The sequence below is a fragment of the Polyodon spathula genome, chromosome 23 (genome assembly GCF_017654505.1).
Source record: "Polyodon spathula isolate WHYD16114869_AA chromosome 23, ASM1765450v1, whole genome shotgun sequence".
Classification (NCBI taxonomy): domain Eukaryota; kingdom Metazoa; phylum Chordata; class Actinopteri; order Acipenseriformes; family Polyodontidae; genus Polyodon; species Polyodon spathula.
The window spans coordinates 25,047,815-25,064,752 of record NC_054556.1 but is presented as its reverse complement, the minus strand read 5'-3'; the positions used below and the strand labels follow the sequence as shown (position 1 = coordinate 25,064,752).

General features: G+C 44.3%; 1 protein-coding gene across 6 annotated transcripts in view; it reads left to right on the top strand.

Annotated features, from left to right (window-relative positions):
* Positions 1-14,815, top strand: part of LOC121298177 (disks large-associated protein 4-like) — a 97,211-nt gene extending 82,396 nt beyond the window's left edge. For 4 of the 6 annotated variants that reach the window (XM_041225101.1, XM_041225102.1, XM_041225103.1 and 1 more), the window contains 6 exons: positions 8,868-9,268; positions 9,920-10,008; positions 10,949-11,412; positions 12,369-12,460; positions 13,606-13,758; positions 14,373-14,815. In XM_041225101.1, the coding sequence (XP_041081035.1) occupies positions 8,868-9,268; positions 9,920-10,008; positions 10,949-11,412; positions 12,369-12,460; positions 13,606-13,758; positions 14,373-14,591 (1,418 nt within the window). In that variant the 3' untranslated portion in view covers positions 14,592-14,815. Of the gene's footprint in view, positions 1-8,867; positions 9,269-9,919; positions 10,055-10,948; positions 11,413-12,368; positions 12,461-13,605; positions 13,796-14,372 lie in introns of those variants that run through there. The other 2 variants (XM_041225105.1, XM_041225106.1) reach the window with 2 other exon arrangements.
* Positions 14,816-16,938: the final 2,123 nt, after the last annotated feature.

Below are 16,938 nucleotides of genomic sequence, written 5' to 3'. Positions count from 1 at the left end.
ACTTTTCCTTTAAGAGAAACCTTCTCTGCTACAAAAAACTAAAACACTAATATTCATTAGCATTAAAGGTAACAATAACACTTTAAAGGTGTTTTTTTTTTTGTTAACACAGACATGAGGTTCAAACACACACACACACACATGTGCTCCCAGACGCTCTGAGGTCCAGACATACATACAGTTATGTGCTGACATACACACCATGCTAACACACAAACTGAGACCCAGACCCTCTGACCCGCTGATGGTCCCTCGCAGCTGAGAGGACTGGGTCTGTAGGAGGAAATCCCTGTAGCCTTGCTCTTTGAGGATGGGGTTTCTGCCACAGCAACAAGGATTGTTCTGACACAAAGCTGGATGAAAGGAGACAGCAGAGCTCATCCTGCCTGCAAATTATTTTTCTTGCACGTTGCTTTTTGGCGGCTGCAATCTTTTTGAAAGCTCAGGCAACGCTGGGACATTCAGAGGTAAAACTGCTCCAGTGTATTTTAGAAAATAATCACTCTTACCTAGAAGCAAGCAGGCTGCAGTGTTCCAGGATAGAGTTCTGATATGCTACCACCATGGCAACATTATTGGTTTCTCAAAACCTAGCACTGTGGTATCATTGTATTGGGTGACTGTAGTGCCAATGCAGTGCCACTTGAAGATCGATTGTTAAAGGTAGGCACTAGGAAGGGTTTTAAGCTCCACAAAGGCCCTTCTCACACTCATGATGCAATGTTATCTCTGCATTTAGATGGGAAAAGATAATGTATGGATTTGGAAATCAGGCAAATGATATGCGAAATGAGCCGCCCTATTAGCCTGATGTTAACCATGGATGGAGCTTAGAAGACATGATTAAAGGGGGCTCTGTTAAGGGGTGGGGTTTGGGCAGAGTTCACCTGGTGCTACTCTCGCCCCCAGAGCAGCCAGTTGCAGCCAGGGTCCTGAATGTCTTGGAGAGGTCATCTAGGAACCCTCTTAAAAAATTACAGGCAGCGAAATGGGATCATAGGATTGGGTGTCTTTTCCAAAATGCAAGACATTTGCCTGTTGGTAAACTGAGAGCATATGCTGCTTCTGGGTGACGGCTGATGCTAAAATGATTAGTTACCCAATAGCTTTCACAGAAAATAAACCAGTAGACCATACTAGAGATCCAAAAAGAGTTTAGGGTATCATTACTGGGTCACCTTGCCACCTAGAATTCAAACTTAATGTGATGTAGTCATGTCCCAGTGTCAGCCATTGGCCTTGGTTCTAGTGCACAGTGGTAAAAAAGCTGAGCTAGTCTTGAACAGATTCATAACCTAAAGATGTGTGCCCGCAGTATAAGCAGTGGGGTTGAGGTGGGCGACTGTGTCAAGGTGCCTGTCAAACACACTCTGATACTGTACCTGTTATGTTATCTGAGGTTAAAGGCTACGTGTCTCTGGGACTTCTACTGAGAAACCTAGATAAATCTTGCAGATCTAGATCTTGCAGTTTCACTACAAATCGGTGACCAATGGAACTGCTAGGCAGAGGGGACTCACACCCTGAGCAGCAGACTGATAGTTGCAGACACAGCTACTGTCACTGAGGGGTTTGCTGGGTGTTGAGTGTAAAAGCATGTGCTAATCTCTTTGGAATTTTCTCTTTCCAGTTCCTGCACGTGCCCCTGCATGACACCATTTCATGCCGTGCCTGGTTTTACTGTGAGCTTAGTTTGTCTATGTGTACAAGTCATATACAGTTGTGTGCTTCTAAACAAACTAAATATAAATCCTGGAATGGATCAAGGGTCTGTGCACTTGGAGCTATCAGAAACTGCCTGTAATTTAGAATTCAAAATGTGTATGTGACAGATCTGTTATTGAGAACCAGGACCGCTCAGGTATTGCCTTGTCGAAGAGCAGTGCTGAAGCAGGAGATGACCTCAGCTTGGACTGTGACGGGTGTATCTGGAACGTCGCAGATCCTTCTCTGCACAGACAGTGGAGGAATGGTTTTGGTTGGTTGAGTGAGAGATTGCCGTAGCAGTCAGAACGTGACAGGCCATTTCCCAATGACAGGCGAGGATCAGACGTGAATACAACCTGATAGCCTCAATGAGAATAGCTCAGCCAGCATGTCACATAGACGTAGTTTATATATACAGTACATTAACTAAATTCATCACGTGGGTCAGAGAGCAGCCGGAAGTTCCAGCACTCAAATAAACCTATTTTTGAATCAAATTGCTGTTTTTAGTAGTAAAACAAGTCTGGTTTGCATCAAAGAAGCCACAGTAAACAAACCCACACTAGCCAATCCTGCCTTCTGGCAAGTTTAATTACCGAAGCCAGTCAATTTACAGAGTTTTTCTTTTTGGATTATTATATTCAATAAAGAGGATTAACCACATTTGTAAACCAGTTCCAGGTGTTTTTTTAGACGGATGGTGTGAACAACCCAGAAGTGCTGCGTCGTTGCTGAAATACATGAACCCGCTGAGTGCCGTGTTTTTTTGGTTTTATTCCCCTTGCAAAGACAAGCTCAGACGATGAATGCAGGATTACAATGAGTCCAAGCTGTGTCATCTAACCTGTGCACGCACACAGTTGTGTAACAACCTGAAAGCTTACCAATATTTGTACAAAGTCAAGTTCATCGGATTATAGCCCATATGCATTCCAGAACAGCCACAGGAAGCTCGGAGTGCATGATCTGGGGACGGTGCAGAATCGAAGCAGTGGCTGTGAAGGAGGACCCTGCACGGCGATTCTCGTTGGGATTCAAGCTGTATAAAGATTCTCGATGTGATTCAAGCTGTATAAAGATTCTCCATGGGATTCAAGCTGTATAACGTGTGAGTCGGATGGAAACCTGTGTGGGTGACTCAGTGGCTGGCTGCTTGCTAGATGGTTCATTTCCTGCAGAAAGGCTGAGGGAGGGAAAGAGGGGCAGGGGTCTGACTCACTGCCTGCCTGCTACAATGGGCGCATCTGTACTGGCCACCAATCAACTAGGTAGTAGGTGGAAGAGAAGGTCTGCTTTGGACACCTTCCTAACTCCTGTCTTTAGAACCTCAGGCAGACTAATGCTACAAGCCTTCATATTGCAGTATCTATAGACTGCCATATTCAAGTCTCAACTGTTTTTCACTTACAGTAGCTATGAAATTAGACGAGTGTTTGTGTTACTCTTGTGTTTAATCTTAATATTCCCAATTTGTCTTATGGTGCAGTGTTTTAAGATATGGATTAAGCATTAAGATTGCTCATATGACCGCGCCCATTGAGAAACACATATCAAACTGGAGTACAAATACTATATACTCTACATTTCAGATTTCCACCCCTGTTTGTTGTAGAGGTTGCTAGAAATAGCCAAGCAATTAAAGTGTGATTTGAACTGCCTTTTAAATATGGGTTTGGCTGCAGCCTGCCTAGTTGTCTGTGTGCCAGTAATCCAGTAAGTATGGGTTTGGGTTATGCTGTTGAAACATTCCAGCTCAATCTTGTACTTGGTTTCATATAAAAAACGAGCCCTCTGTTCGTTTACTAGATTCCAACATTGTTCTGGACCTTCAGCATTGTCAGATGGCAGATCATCTCTGCATTGCTGCATGTTTGAACCCCTTAAGGTGTATCTGCAGGAACACTCAGACCTCCTTCCCTGTTGAAATAAATCAGCCTTGTTTGATCGTTAGTCTTTGAGAGTAACAGATTGCTGCTGCATTGATTGCAGGTGTACTCTATGCAGCTCAGAAGGGACTGGCTCAAACACACTAGCTGTTGCTTTTCTTCATCTGGAACACTGGCTCTCGGGATGCAGAGAACTATATAATAAGAGAGTGATTTAGGATGAAGTTTTTTGCGATTAGACCCGAGTGATTCTTCTGGGTTACTGTAGGTTAGACCCCAGCAGCTCACTTTCTTCTTGTTAGTGTTCAAGTTAGACCAGCCAGCTGATACACACAGTGTTAATACAGTAGCAGCACTTATCCCTGTTGACAGGGGCTAAACACCAGGCATATAATAGTGTGCTAATGTCACAAGTCCAGCTGGCTAACAAGCTTTGATTTAATGGTTTTCACAAGACAGCTTTTAGTCAGTTAAACCCTGCTATATAACTTGCCCGGAATAAACAGCAGTTATTTTGTATAGCCAACGGGATTGGTTTCATTTAAAGAGTTTCAAATGGAGCTGATTGTTACCATTCTGGTAAGTTGAGTTCTGCAGATTGTTACAAATGAACTTTGCCCTTTTAAACATGCTTGAGTTTTTTCATGCAGCTTTATAAAACAAGAGAGAGAGAGAGAGAGAGAGAGATGATAACGATAGTCTTGTTCTAATCTAATTCGGCTTTTCAATCCAGTTAAAGGTTTTATAAATGTAGTCGAACTTGCAGTAACCAGATCTCCTGGCAAGATTTCTTCAATTCACTGCCTTGTGCACTGAATCTGTGTCTCTCAGGATATCGTCCAGCGCCCAGGTGTGTGCAAGCTGCACTAGCTGTAGGATAGGGCCACGCACATTTTGATCTGTGATCTACATTTTTGTAATGTCGGTCATCTTCGGCACGGACTGTAGCATCTGCAGACTGCTGACTTGCACTGTGGGGATGGGGGCCAAGTTTGATAGGCAAAGGTATTGTGAAGGTAACTTACTGCATCAGCTGAGTGTATCCACCAACATACTGTAACGTAATCTCCGCTATTAAAAGGCAATTCAAATCAAACCTCTAATGTGCTTGCAGTGCTGTTCTTTTATGGTTTAGACGACGGCTGTATTTTGATCCATTTGATTGAGTGTTTTCTTTGTGCTGAATTCCAAAGGGTAGCAGGTCTTTTTATAGTAAAAGCAATATGGCTTGTCGGACTGAACCTCCCATTTTCATTAAAGCACATGTGCGGGTGTGTAGACCTTCAGACTGCCCCACTTTATCAAGTGTAAAGCCTGTTCCAGTGTCTGGTGTCTGTCAGGCTTGTTCTGTGTTTCATGCTGGCTCTGCTGTACATGCAGTGTGCCTTCTGAACAGTCTAACCTTGCAGTGGATTCCATCTAGTCTGTGTCTGTAGGCATACCAGCAGTATAATCTGAATGGGATATTGTACAGTTCCTATGTAATGTTGTGATAAATTGATGATAATACCTGCCAGTCTCTTCAGCCTGTACTGTGTACCGCCAAGCGGCAGGCGGGAGGAAATTGTTTCAAACCCCCGCGTTAACCTTCAGGCCGGTTTATTTTAAATGCCTGCATTTTCCGCTTTATTTTCTGTGTTGTGACTTCCAAGTATTTTTAAGCAGGGCAGCAACTGCTAAAAAAATGTCTGCAAAGACAGCTTTATTTACCGCGCAGGGTTCTACACAGATTAAGGAAGAGGCTGTGTGGTCCAGCAGTTAAAGAAAAGGGTTTGTAACCAGGAGGTCCCGGGTTCAAGTCCCGGCTCACTCACTGACTCACTGTATGACCCCGAGCAAGTCACTGAACCATCTTGTGCGATGTTGTTGTAAGTGATTCTGCAGCTGATGCCTAGTTCACACACCCTGGTCTGTCTGTAAATTGCCTTGGAGAAAGGGGTCTGCTAAATAAACAAATAATAATAAACAAGAACATGTCTATTTTTTTTAAATACTCAATTCCGAGTATCCACACACCCCCAGTGCAGAGGTTATGAGATTTCTTGTTAGTACAGCTGCATGGTTCCAATAGTAATTGATTGTGGTGGCTCTTCACAAGGCAGACAGACGCAGCAATAGAGCCAGAAATTTAAACAATCATTCCAGCACTGCAGTATAGGAGCCAGAAATGTCAGTACACTTGGACTTTGAGCCAAATTATAAATATAAAATACAGTACTACGGGTCTTCCAGCCAGCGAATGCTAAGTCTAGTTAGGGCTAGTGGCAAATTTGGGAAATTTAGTGGAACTAAAAGCACTTTTGGCCTTGTAGAATTTATATAGAAAACTCTGGGCATTTGCGGGATAGCATATGCAGTACAGTATGTGTTATAGAGTATCTGAACTGGGGATCTGAGAGTCTGCATATTCAATATATAGATAGCTTTATATTGGGGTCTTTCCGGCAGCAAATTCAGTACCATTTAGACACTCCACACTGGAGAATCTGTGAAATCAGTACAGTCCAGTCCAGATAACTTGGTACAGAGCCATTGTACCTGGGGACCTATGAGCACCCATTACTGGTACAGCAGTGGTTTTGAGAGCAGTGGTCTTGAGTTAATGACTTGTGGAGCAGAGAGTCTAGGGTCAGTGGAGCAGGCTTTCAGCAGTGCTTGGAGCTCAACCTACCATGTTAATTAGGTGCTGTAATGTAGATGAATACTGCAGGCATCTCAGGAATTCTGCTTGTTCTGAGTGAATAATGTTTCTCTTTGTCGCTGGTTGGCTGCATGCCCAGAGAAGAGGTTCTGAGGTATTTGTGAAATGTGTGAGGCAGCCCTCTTGTGGCTGGCACAGTGGATCTGAATGTCAGTTCTATAGCAGTGACTCTGCTGGGCTGGCTTTTAAAGCTCAAATTACTGTAGTCATCTTACATTTTTTATTTTAGAACTGTCTGTTGGGGAGCGGGGGTTCCCCTCCTGTCATTTACACATTTATTTTTTTCCCCAAAATTATGTAAAAAAAAAAAAAAAAAGTTTTGATCCCAGTGATTGCACTTCCATAGACCAAACACAGTGCAGTTGTTCTATTAGTTTCAGCTATCAATACTTCTACAGTTAATGTAGCTCCCAATGGAGACTCATTTGAGGAGCTGGAGGTCATGTTAGGTAAGCACTGTACTGAACTGTACTGGCCACATAAGCCTGTTGCATTCCGATGGCAACTGGTTTGCTGAGACAGCTGGTAGCCCCACCCAGGCATCTGCTAGCTCCGCCTAGGCAGCTGTTGGCCCCACCCAAGAATGTTTTGTTGTTTTTCTGTTTTGATAGTCACAGATTTCAATGTTTTGCAGAAGTGTGTCCTTGCCTTGGATCACTAAAATTATAACTTTTTCAAGGATGAGACGGTCAGATCTAATGCAGAGCGCCAAGGGTTGGCTGGATAAGCGCCATATGAAATATACACTAAAAGAGCATACTGTAATTTCATCTGAGAGTGACATTCCTTTAATAGCATGAAAAACATGTGTGTAGTTTCAGCTGGATCTGTCCTGATGTGTCCAGGCTGTGTTTATATGGTCACTCATCAGCCAGCGCTGATATGTTACAATAGTTTGTACATGTTCATGATCAAACAGACCACACTTGCTCATGAAGTAGCTGACCCAGTTTTTTCTAAAACTATTTGCTATTCAGACTATGAGGGTTTCCAAAGCTGGGCTGGAGAATACAGTCTTCTTTGTTTCAAATTGTTTCTGATAATCAGATAGGGCAGAACTTTAAAGATATGTAGGCTATTCAGAATGAACTTTGCTCTGTACAGCTTGCTTTTGAATGCACTTCAGTACCCGGGAGACAAAGTGCTCTGTTTCTAATCAGCTTTATAAAATGAATCGCAGTGGTCGTCCTGCTTTGCATGGTTACCGTTTTGGAGACTGGTACACGGTTTGCTTAGCGTTCCAGAACACAGGGAACCATTCTAAATGGATGCCCGGTAGGTTAGCCTTTCACCTCTGGAATCCAATCTGGCTTGGATGGCTGTGCTGCACTAGCAATCCAGTCTCTGCATGCAGGGCACCTTGCCTCGTCAACGGGAACAAGATCAAACATTCCAGCCTGCTGAAAATCTAATAAGAAATGTGGCTTCCTTGCTCCAGCAAAGCGTTGCTTGTCTCATTTTCTTGCAGAGCAGTTTTATATCGGGCAGCTGTCACCATTTGGTTCAACCCTATTATTGCGATCCCTCTCTTTACGATGAAAGCTGGCTGCAGCAAGCTTGATTCCTCTCGCAATCAGGTTGTCGGAAGCACTCGCTCAGCTGGGCTATTTCAGTCCCTCAATATTAGACAACGGGGAGGAAATTAAAGACTGTCATATTGACTGCTCTTGCTGTCTCCCAGGGAGTTGAGCTGGTGTGTTAGAAGCCTAGTAGTCTTTTACACTGATCTCTGCGTAGTGTGTATAAATGTAAATAAAATCTTGGTCTTCTGCGTAGGCAAAGGGCATTTTCAAGAACATCTCATACAGAAGGTTGTGGCTTTAGTATTTCTACACCTTCAGTGTTGGCTTGTGAGAATTGTAAGGTGTTCTTTTTTAGGGGGTTTAAAATACACTTCACGCAAGCCCCTGTTATTTTATTGGGCTTGTTTTAAAAGTAAGAAAACCTGATGCAAACCAGCTGATTTTAATCCCTGGAAAGGAACGCTACGCGAGGCTATTGCTTGTACTTGGATGTCGGTTTCAATGCAAGTGCTTCCCAATGGTTTGTAATGTTTTGATTCAGTTTGCCCATTGAAGCAGGAGGAACGCAGCTCAGCTGAGTAGTGTCTGTGATATTAGCAGCTGACCTTTTGAAATATGACAAAAAAAAAAAACATGTGCTTTGAAACACCCACAGGTGTAGGATGAAGAAATTTATGTGTCTCACTTAAGTGGTCCAACTCGAATAGATCCAGGAACCCTTTGAGGGATGGCTTTGCCATATTATCACAAGTACAAGCGTGTGTTCTTATATTGAAGGGTTTGCATAGTATGTGTATATAGGTGCATGCTGTAATGTGCGGCCCTGTTGAAGCAAAAGATGGGTCCAACCACAAGTAAACGGCTATATGCATTGTGTGCATTACAATAACATATGCTTACAGTATATTCAAAATAATGTGGTACAGATTTGGCACCTGATCATTTTTTAGTAGGATAAACATCAGGGACTAGGTGTGTCACTGAAAGAAGCTCAGTTGTTTGATCGCAGCTCTGTTTGTACCCCACTGACGTTTCCTCCTCCTCTTCCAGGCTCCACATGTATAACGACCTATAAGAAGGCGCCCCCTCCCGTGCCCCCTCGCACCACCTCCAAACCTTTCATCTCGGTGACGGTGCAGAGCAGTACCGAGTCAGCCCAGGACACCTACCTGGACAACCAGGACCGCAAGAGCGAGGCCAACAGCCAATCAGGGCTAAGCAACTCGTCGGACAGCCTCGACAGCACACGGGCCAACAGCCTGGCTAAGAGCAGGCAGGCCACTCCCCCTGTCGCCACCCCCCGAGAGGTCCCGCCCCACAACAACCCCGCCCTCACGGCCCACAGAGACAACCAGTATGACACCCTAAAGACTGACAAGGGGACCCTGACCACTGAGGAGCCCAGAGCAGAGCTTGTTCCCAAGAGGAAGCTCTCCTCCATTGGCATACAGGTACGCTTCTGCCCCCCCCCCTCAACAGCTATACACATCACAAGTTTGTTCGGCTCAGCATTAAAGGGTTTGCATAGGAAAATGTACAGTAAACAGGCTCCTAGTTTCCAGGGCGTAGTGGTGTCTTTTACAGGAGAGATGTCTTGGCTGCGCTTCGTCTGATGTTGCATACAATTTTAAATGCAGTGCAGCACGACTCCGACAGTAAGCGTGTTTCATTGATTCTCCTCCCTCCCTGGTCTTGGTTTTTCCTTCCTGTAGCAAAAGCCCTTGTTTACCACACACAGAAAATCAAGGGCACGGGCATATTTAAAAAGGTTTGAGGACAGTGTCTGCTGTTCGTGCTGCCTTGCTCTTATTTTCAATCTACAGAGACTTCTCTTGAGACCATGCATTAGAAAAGGTGGGATAATTACAGGTGTCAGACCTTGATGTAGATGTTTTTGAATGGTTGATCGTGAATGGAAAAAGCTGACTGTAAACCATGACGTTCTCACACTTCAGTGTGCTTGCAATTCGAAGATACTGTCCAGTGATTGATTGACTGATTGATCTTGTACTAGTTTGGCTTCCACAGGCACTAATCTGTCACTGTGCTGTTCCTGCCTTGTGGATAGATCAGGACCCCTAATTCTGCTTATTGATTGACAGGTGGACTGCATTCAGCAAGTCCAGAGAGAGGAACTCCCGCCCTTAACCAGGTTCCAGTCAATCGGAGTGCAGGTGGAAGACAGCTGGCAGTGAGTGACATCCCTTCAATCTCCATATCTGTGGGGTCACGTCCCAGTATGTGTTTTCATATGTACCATGTTCCATAGCCAGGGTGGGGCTTAGGCTAAAGAAGTCCAGGCAACTGTCAAGATCACACACAGGCAATCTGCGCGAGCCCATGAGGGAGCCCCACTTAGTCTTTTCTCAGACCAGTAGCCTACATCGTCGTCTTGTGTCGTGTAGGTAACATGTGCACTCTTCATCGATTCCACAGCATTCTTTCTATTGATTGCTGTTGAAACTGGATCAGGACCTTGATAAATGTTATTTGCAGACTTGCTGATCCGAGATGCACTTCAATAGCAATACAATTCCATGAGGTTCCCAGGATTTACAGAGAGATGTATTTACATGTCATCTCTGAACCAGTCCCTCACTTTCTCTGTGGCCTGTTGCCATGGTGTTTCTTTTGTTTTCCCAAATAATAAACCCAGACGATGATGATTTGCATTGGACTGCACTGATACCACTTCCCTTTCTCGTGGAGGGAGGTGAGGTCAGGTCTGCACACTGCAAACAGTTTCCTGACAGCCTTACACTGTGAAAGGGTATTGTCTTGCTATCAGACCATTTTTGAAGCATAAGCTGATATCTTAGGTAGCCTGGTTGTTTGACATGAGAAGTGGAATAGGGATTAAGTAGGGCAATCTTCTAGTGGCTGGGGATATAGTAGAGCTTTATGCATCCTGATGTTCTGACATCTTTGTAAAGTGCCATTGCTACAAAAAACAAATATTGTGGTTTGTATTCAATGAAACCTAGCTCAGGAAATTTGAAACTGGGGAGCCATTTCATGTTGCCGTTATCTTGTCTTTTTTATTTTTAATTCCCAATCAGAATGTGCTATTAAATGGAGAGCTCCATAAAAACACAGTAAAGTCTCGTCCCTCCCTCTGTTTGTTTTCACAGGCAAAGCCGCTCCAGCAGCATGACATCCAAGCAGGAGACAGACTCTGACATGCAGAACCTCAGCAATTGCAAGCCCTCTGACAAAGGGATGGGCACCAACAGCCAATCAGTGGAGTGTTCCACACATCCCCAAGGCAATGGCGAGGGTGGGGGTGGGGGTGGTGGCAAGGGCAAGGCTGGGACCACGCGGCAGCTGTCCAATTGTATGGGCATGCGAAGCAGCAGCTCCTCCTTCTCTGAGAGTCTGGACCCCGCCCTAGACCCCTCGTCCCTGCCACCGCCGGACCCCTGGCTGGAGACGGTGAACAGCAGCGCCCCCAGTGGGCCGGCTCAGCCCGGCGCACCTGCCTGCCGCAGAGATGGCTACTGGTTCCTCAAGCTGCTGCAGGCAGAGGCTGAGCGCATGGAGGGGTGGTGCCAGCAGATGGACCAGGAGACTAAAGAGAACCAGCTCTCTGAGGAAGGTAGGGACTGAGAGCAAATTGACACAGGATTGAAATCATGGCTGTTTGGAAGATCGTACTAGCGTAAAGTATAATTGTGACGCTCAGATTAACCCTTAAATGTGGTGGAAGGAGGGTATGATTATTCTGTTCCCAGTTGTAGCCCAGGGCATTTTATTTATTTAATTTTACTATTCTTGTAACATTGCTTATTTTTAATGAAAAGTGCGTATTACATTTTTATAAATATTTTATGGTTTTTGCTCCTTACTAAAATGTCTAAGTTGAGCCTCTTTCTGACTCTGAACTGAGAAAGGTCTTGGTTTATTTGGGGGCCTCCTTTTGACTAACCAGAGCCAGCATGACCAGAGTGGGCGGCACAGAACAAGTCAGGCCATTGTACGTTTCCATAGCAACCAGTGTATAAACATTATACAGAAGACCAATTCTGGTACTGGACTGAGCCAGCATCACTCCGTGTTAATGGATGCCACATGGGTTCTGGAAGTGGCTAGGTGGCGTCTGTACAACTGACTGAACCCAGTATTGTTTTTGATTGAGCATTGTATATAGCAACAGTTGCTATCCCTGTGTTCAGCCAAGCAGCTTGCAGTCTGTGGAGGACAGTTGATCTCATTTACAGTGGGGGCTGGGCAATTGAGAAAACAATTGAAGGAGCTGGGGAAAACCAGCTCTTGCCAGCTTGACTGGACAGTGTGGTCGATGGAAGACTGTCTGTGTTAAGAGCCTAGCATGAGTCTGCATTGTTCTCTGGGTTGCATCATTCTAAACAGCTATATGAGTGTCTGTCAGGCAGGGAGAGGGAATGTAGTGAGATCTATGGCCTGGGGGTCACTAACATTCTGAAGTTCCTGGTTCAGACTGGGATGAGTTTATCCCACCAGTGCTTGGGTGGGGTGTAAGGTTCCAGCAGTGTAGCTTATCTACTCATCCACCTGTCTGCTGTCTGTTCACAGTCCTGGGGAAGATCCGCAGCGCAGTGGGCAGTGCACAGCTTCTCATATCGAAGAAATTCCAGCAGTTCAGAGGACTGTGTGAACAAAACATGGTGAGTAGCTGCATCTCCCAACATGAATCCATGTGATCCGTCCACCTCATGACCGCTGTCTGTCCACACGTTGATGTTTAACTTGGAAGAAATTTATAGTGGATAGTTTCCTGAGATGTGTCGTTGTTTATCAAACATGTCCCAGAATGTATGGGCTCACTGAGGTAAGGCCTTTGTGATTTACATGTACCAGGGCTGCATGTTTATTTAAAGGAATAATACCTTTTTGCAAGTAAATCAAAAAACATAACTATGGCAGAACTAGCAAGAAACAGTTCCAGTTGGAAGGCAGTTCAATTCCAGTTGTTTTTTAAACCTAGATTGTTAAAGTCTGTTTTGAAGGAATTTGGTGCAAACTATACACTTCAAATTGAATGCAGTTCTTGACCTCTATGGAGGTGCCAAGCTTGTGTGACTTCAACACACAGATGTCTGCTGCATGCTTTGTGCGACTGTCTGCAGGTTCAGCCGGACTTTAGGATCTGATCCTCCGGGAGATGGACAGGATTACAAGAGTACACAACCTGGCTGCTCACTCAGGCGCAAAATACTTCTCTCCAACTCCATAGGAGAACCATCTACTCCATTTTACTCTTACTTCTGCACTGCAGTTAGCTAGTTCAGTCACAATCTTAACACAGTCCCACTGCTTTTATTTGCCTTCAAATAAAGTAACTTCTCTTAAACCTACCAGAAGTGAAGCAGCATTTTTATTGTCTCTAGATAAAGCATTCCAGCTACGTGCAGAGCAAGGTTGGGGTCAGTTTGTTTTTCAATTCCAATTCCTATTACCATTTGATTCAATTGCACCACGGCATTGATCCGAATTGCAATTACCAGCATTGTGTTTTTAAAATGAGCTTCTCATAATGGCAACACATTATTTCAATTGAAGTCACTGCTAGTCAATTCAATTGGCTTCCAATGAAAGCAGCGGCACAATCGCAAACGTTATTGTCTCTAAAATATCCATTGGTATTGGGAGTTGATTTTAAAAAGGAATTGACCCCAACCCTGCAGGTAAGATATGGAGTGTGGTGAAGAGGTAGTGGCTGAATGAGCAAGAATGTTTGTTCGTTTTCTGTTTTTGAAGTGAAGGTGCAGAATATGTCTGGTTGTGTTTTCCCCCCCCCCCCCCCTGGCAGAATGTGAACGCAAACCCGCGGCCCACTGCACAGGACCTGGCTGGCTTCTGGGACCTGCTCCAGCTCTCCATCGAGGACATCAGCATGAAGTTCGACGAGCTCTACCACCTGAAGACCAACGACTGGCAGCTTATCGAGTCGCCAGACAGGAAGGTACTGCCGCGCACTGAGGCCCTGTCCCCCGGCCGGGGTAGGGAACTCAACATACTTCTACAGCCCTGGTAGCATCCCTTCCCATCCGCTCCTGGAGAAGCAGAGAGATTTATTCAAGGGAGTCCCTTTGAGCATGCATGTCCATTACCAAAGAGTCCCTGTCAGTGTTAGATAGATAGATCTAAAGAAATGATCTATCTATCTGTCTGTCTGTATCTATCTATCTATCTATCTAGACAAACATTACCACCCCTGTTGGATGCAAACCTAACAGTAAGCATGATTGTGATTTTGATAATGTGAATGTGACTTTGATAAAGTGATTTTGACACCATAGGCTCCAATTTGATTTTAGTTCATATTGAATCTGTGTTTGGGAGTTATGTGTTTTTTTTAGTTTTATCAGTAACGACAGATGTGTAGAGTTTAAAAAAAAAAAAAAAAAAAAAAATTGTTTCAAAAACTGGAAAATAAATGCTATAAAGAAATGTGTCCCTTTACTATCTGCTGTCAATGCATAAATTAACTAAACTGAGCATGGTGTGTGCATTAACTTTAACCAGCCTGACTGTAGTGTGTGTCCTATCTGCCCTCCCCTCCCCACTGTGTCTCAGGAAGGGAAGAAGCAGCCCCCTCTAGTGCCAAAGAAACCCTCCAAGCCGAAGCCAGCAGCTAGCCGAGAGAAGGGAGACTCGTCGGCGGACAAGCAGAGGCAGGAGGCTCGCAAGCGGCTGATGGCAGCCAAGCGGGCAGCTTCGGTGCGGCAGAACTCTGCTACGGAGAGCGCCGACAGCATCGAGATCTACGTTCCCGAGGCACAGACCCGTCTCTGAGCCCCGCTCCTGCCACGTGAACCCACCAACGAGCCAGCGATCGGCAGCGTTATCCATGAAACTGAGGGGGAGGCTGGACCTCGTGGCAGCAAAAAATTAATAATTATATATAGAGGACATTTAAAAACAGATTGTGGCTCTCTTGTTGTGAAGCTGCCATGAAAACCTCAAGAGACTTCATTATTATATCTGCTAAACTAGACTATGATATTGAGCTGTCTTAAAGTGATGGCGGGAGTCTGAATCTCTTACGGGTAATAGATTGGACAAAAACTCCCCCCCCCACCCCCCAACACACACCCACACCGGGTGTCGGATAAGACTGGGTCTTCTGCTCAACTTACGGCATCAATCCCCCCCCGTGCCCCGTGCACGCCCGTATACTGTTGACCCCCCACACACACACACACACACACACGCACACACACTCCTCCACCACTAACCCCAGTCCACTACAGGTCTTCCCATTACTTTGTGTTTCCGCTGACAGTCTTTACGCACACCCTCTGTCCACCTGCAAACCCGAATCGGGTAGTTTTTAGTTTCTTTTAAAGCGTTTAGGTTGTTTTTGAGTGGGACTAAAAGACATCAAGAACAGCAGAAATATCTGACAGACTGGCGGGTTGTACAAGACCAGGACTCGGGTCTGTTTCATCACAGTGGAATCATCACTCCTCCTCCTTTACTTCTTTATTTTTATTTTTACCAGTTGGACTTTGTTCCTTTTGTGTCTCGTGAGTGCCCTAGACTGTCTCCCCATCCGTCGCCACGTTGCGTACAAAGGCAGCGTGTTCTCCTGTATTTACTTTGTGTTCTGTAGTTTATCCACACACACACTGTTCCATTTCCAATCTAAATGTAGTGAGATGGACTGCAAGTGCTGGAGTGTTCTAGTCCAACATGTTTCTTTATTCTGCATGTGAGCTTAGGTCTAGCATGACCTTTGCTTTGTGCTCCTGATTTTTATGTATGTTACGGACCATAGCCAATTATGTATACAGAATGCGCTGTACGAGTGTTTTGTAACGTATAGAAAATGCATTTTCTATGCATGTGTGGCTATGTCGTATTACCACATCTGCTCTTTTTATGCCCTCCCAGGTCATAAATAGCAGTTTGCCAAGAATGGAATTTTCGCTGGAGTGTAGAGTGAATAAGGGTTATTACAAGTGTGCTAAAAACACTTGGGGAGGATAAAAGCAGCTTTCACAAGAGCAGATTTGGTACACGTGTCTGAGAGAGAAGGGCATCAGTACATGCAGTCAAATCAAAGGATATTTGTCTGTTTTGAAGACGATCCTTGCCTGGCAGGTTTCGTGTGGTTCTTTGATATCCAGGACAGTTTCTTCTCTTTCCTTCGCCATCTTAATAGAAACCGTATTAAACATCCTGGAATAAACAGCGGCGCGGTCATGAGGCACAAACTCACTGTGCAATGCGATGCTCCATATGTGCTTTTCATGAGTGTATATGTGGGATGAAAAATACACTGTTTAATTAGACCGCAGCTTTAAGAATATACATTTAAATATACAATATGAATGTCTGTACATACAATATTTAAAATGTTCCCATTTTCAATCGTGCACCAGATGAAATCCTTTGGAAATTATACAAGACTTTGCCAGCCAGGAATAATCTTCAAGGACTAAGACACTCCTGTCTGTGTGTGTGAGTTTGCATACTGTATGTTGCTTGTATGATGAATGTGTAATGTGACCACTAGTCAAACCTAGCTGGAGTTCTGTGGAGATTTCTCCCCCTGCTGGCTATCCATCAGCACTGTGCTGGAACCTCCCTGTTCTGTGCTGAAATTCTCAATAAAAGGGGAACATTATAGGCTTTTTGTTAAACCTTTTTAATGCACGGTGACCTCGTGTCTTGAGGGATAAAAAAAATAAATAAAAAAACTTCCAGTCTTTCTATGGGAGACGCAATGCTTTGAGGATGTGCCCACAGAAAGCTAAATATATTGTGTCCAAAACTTTTTTTTTTTAACTCCAGCCATTTTTTACGCTGCCATGCATGAAAGGGTTAATAAGCAAATTTTCTGTTTCAGTATTGCAAGTTGTTTTTTTTTTTTTTTTTTTCTTTCTTCTGAAGGACTACAGCTTGGGAGCTGTAGTCATTATATTTAACTAACGAGACAGTTTTGGACAGTCTTGTATGGACCATGATTAGCACTAGTCTTAGATTACTGTGCCATTCCTTGTAAGACAGGTTGTTCATTTCAAAGTTCTTTTGTGTTTTTAATAAGAAACCATCCTTTATTATTTTGAGAAGTAAGCCTCAGAATTGGCATATGTTATATTCACCTCTGCTCGTATGATAGTTGACAGCTTTTTTT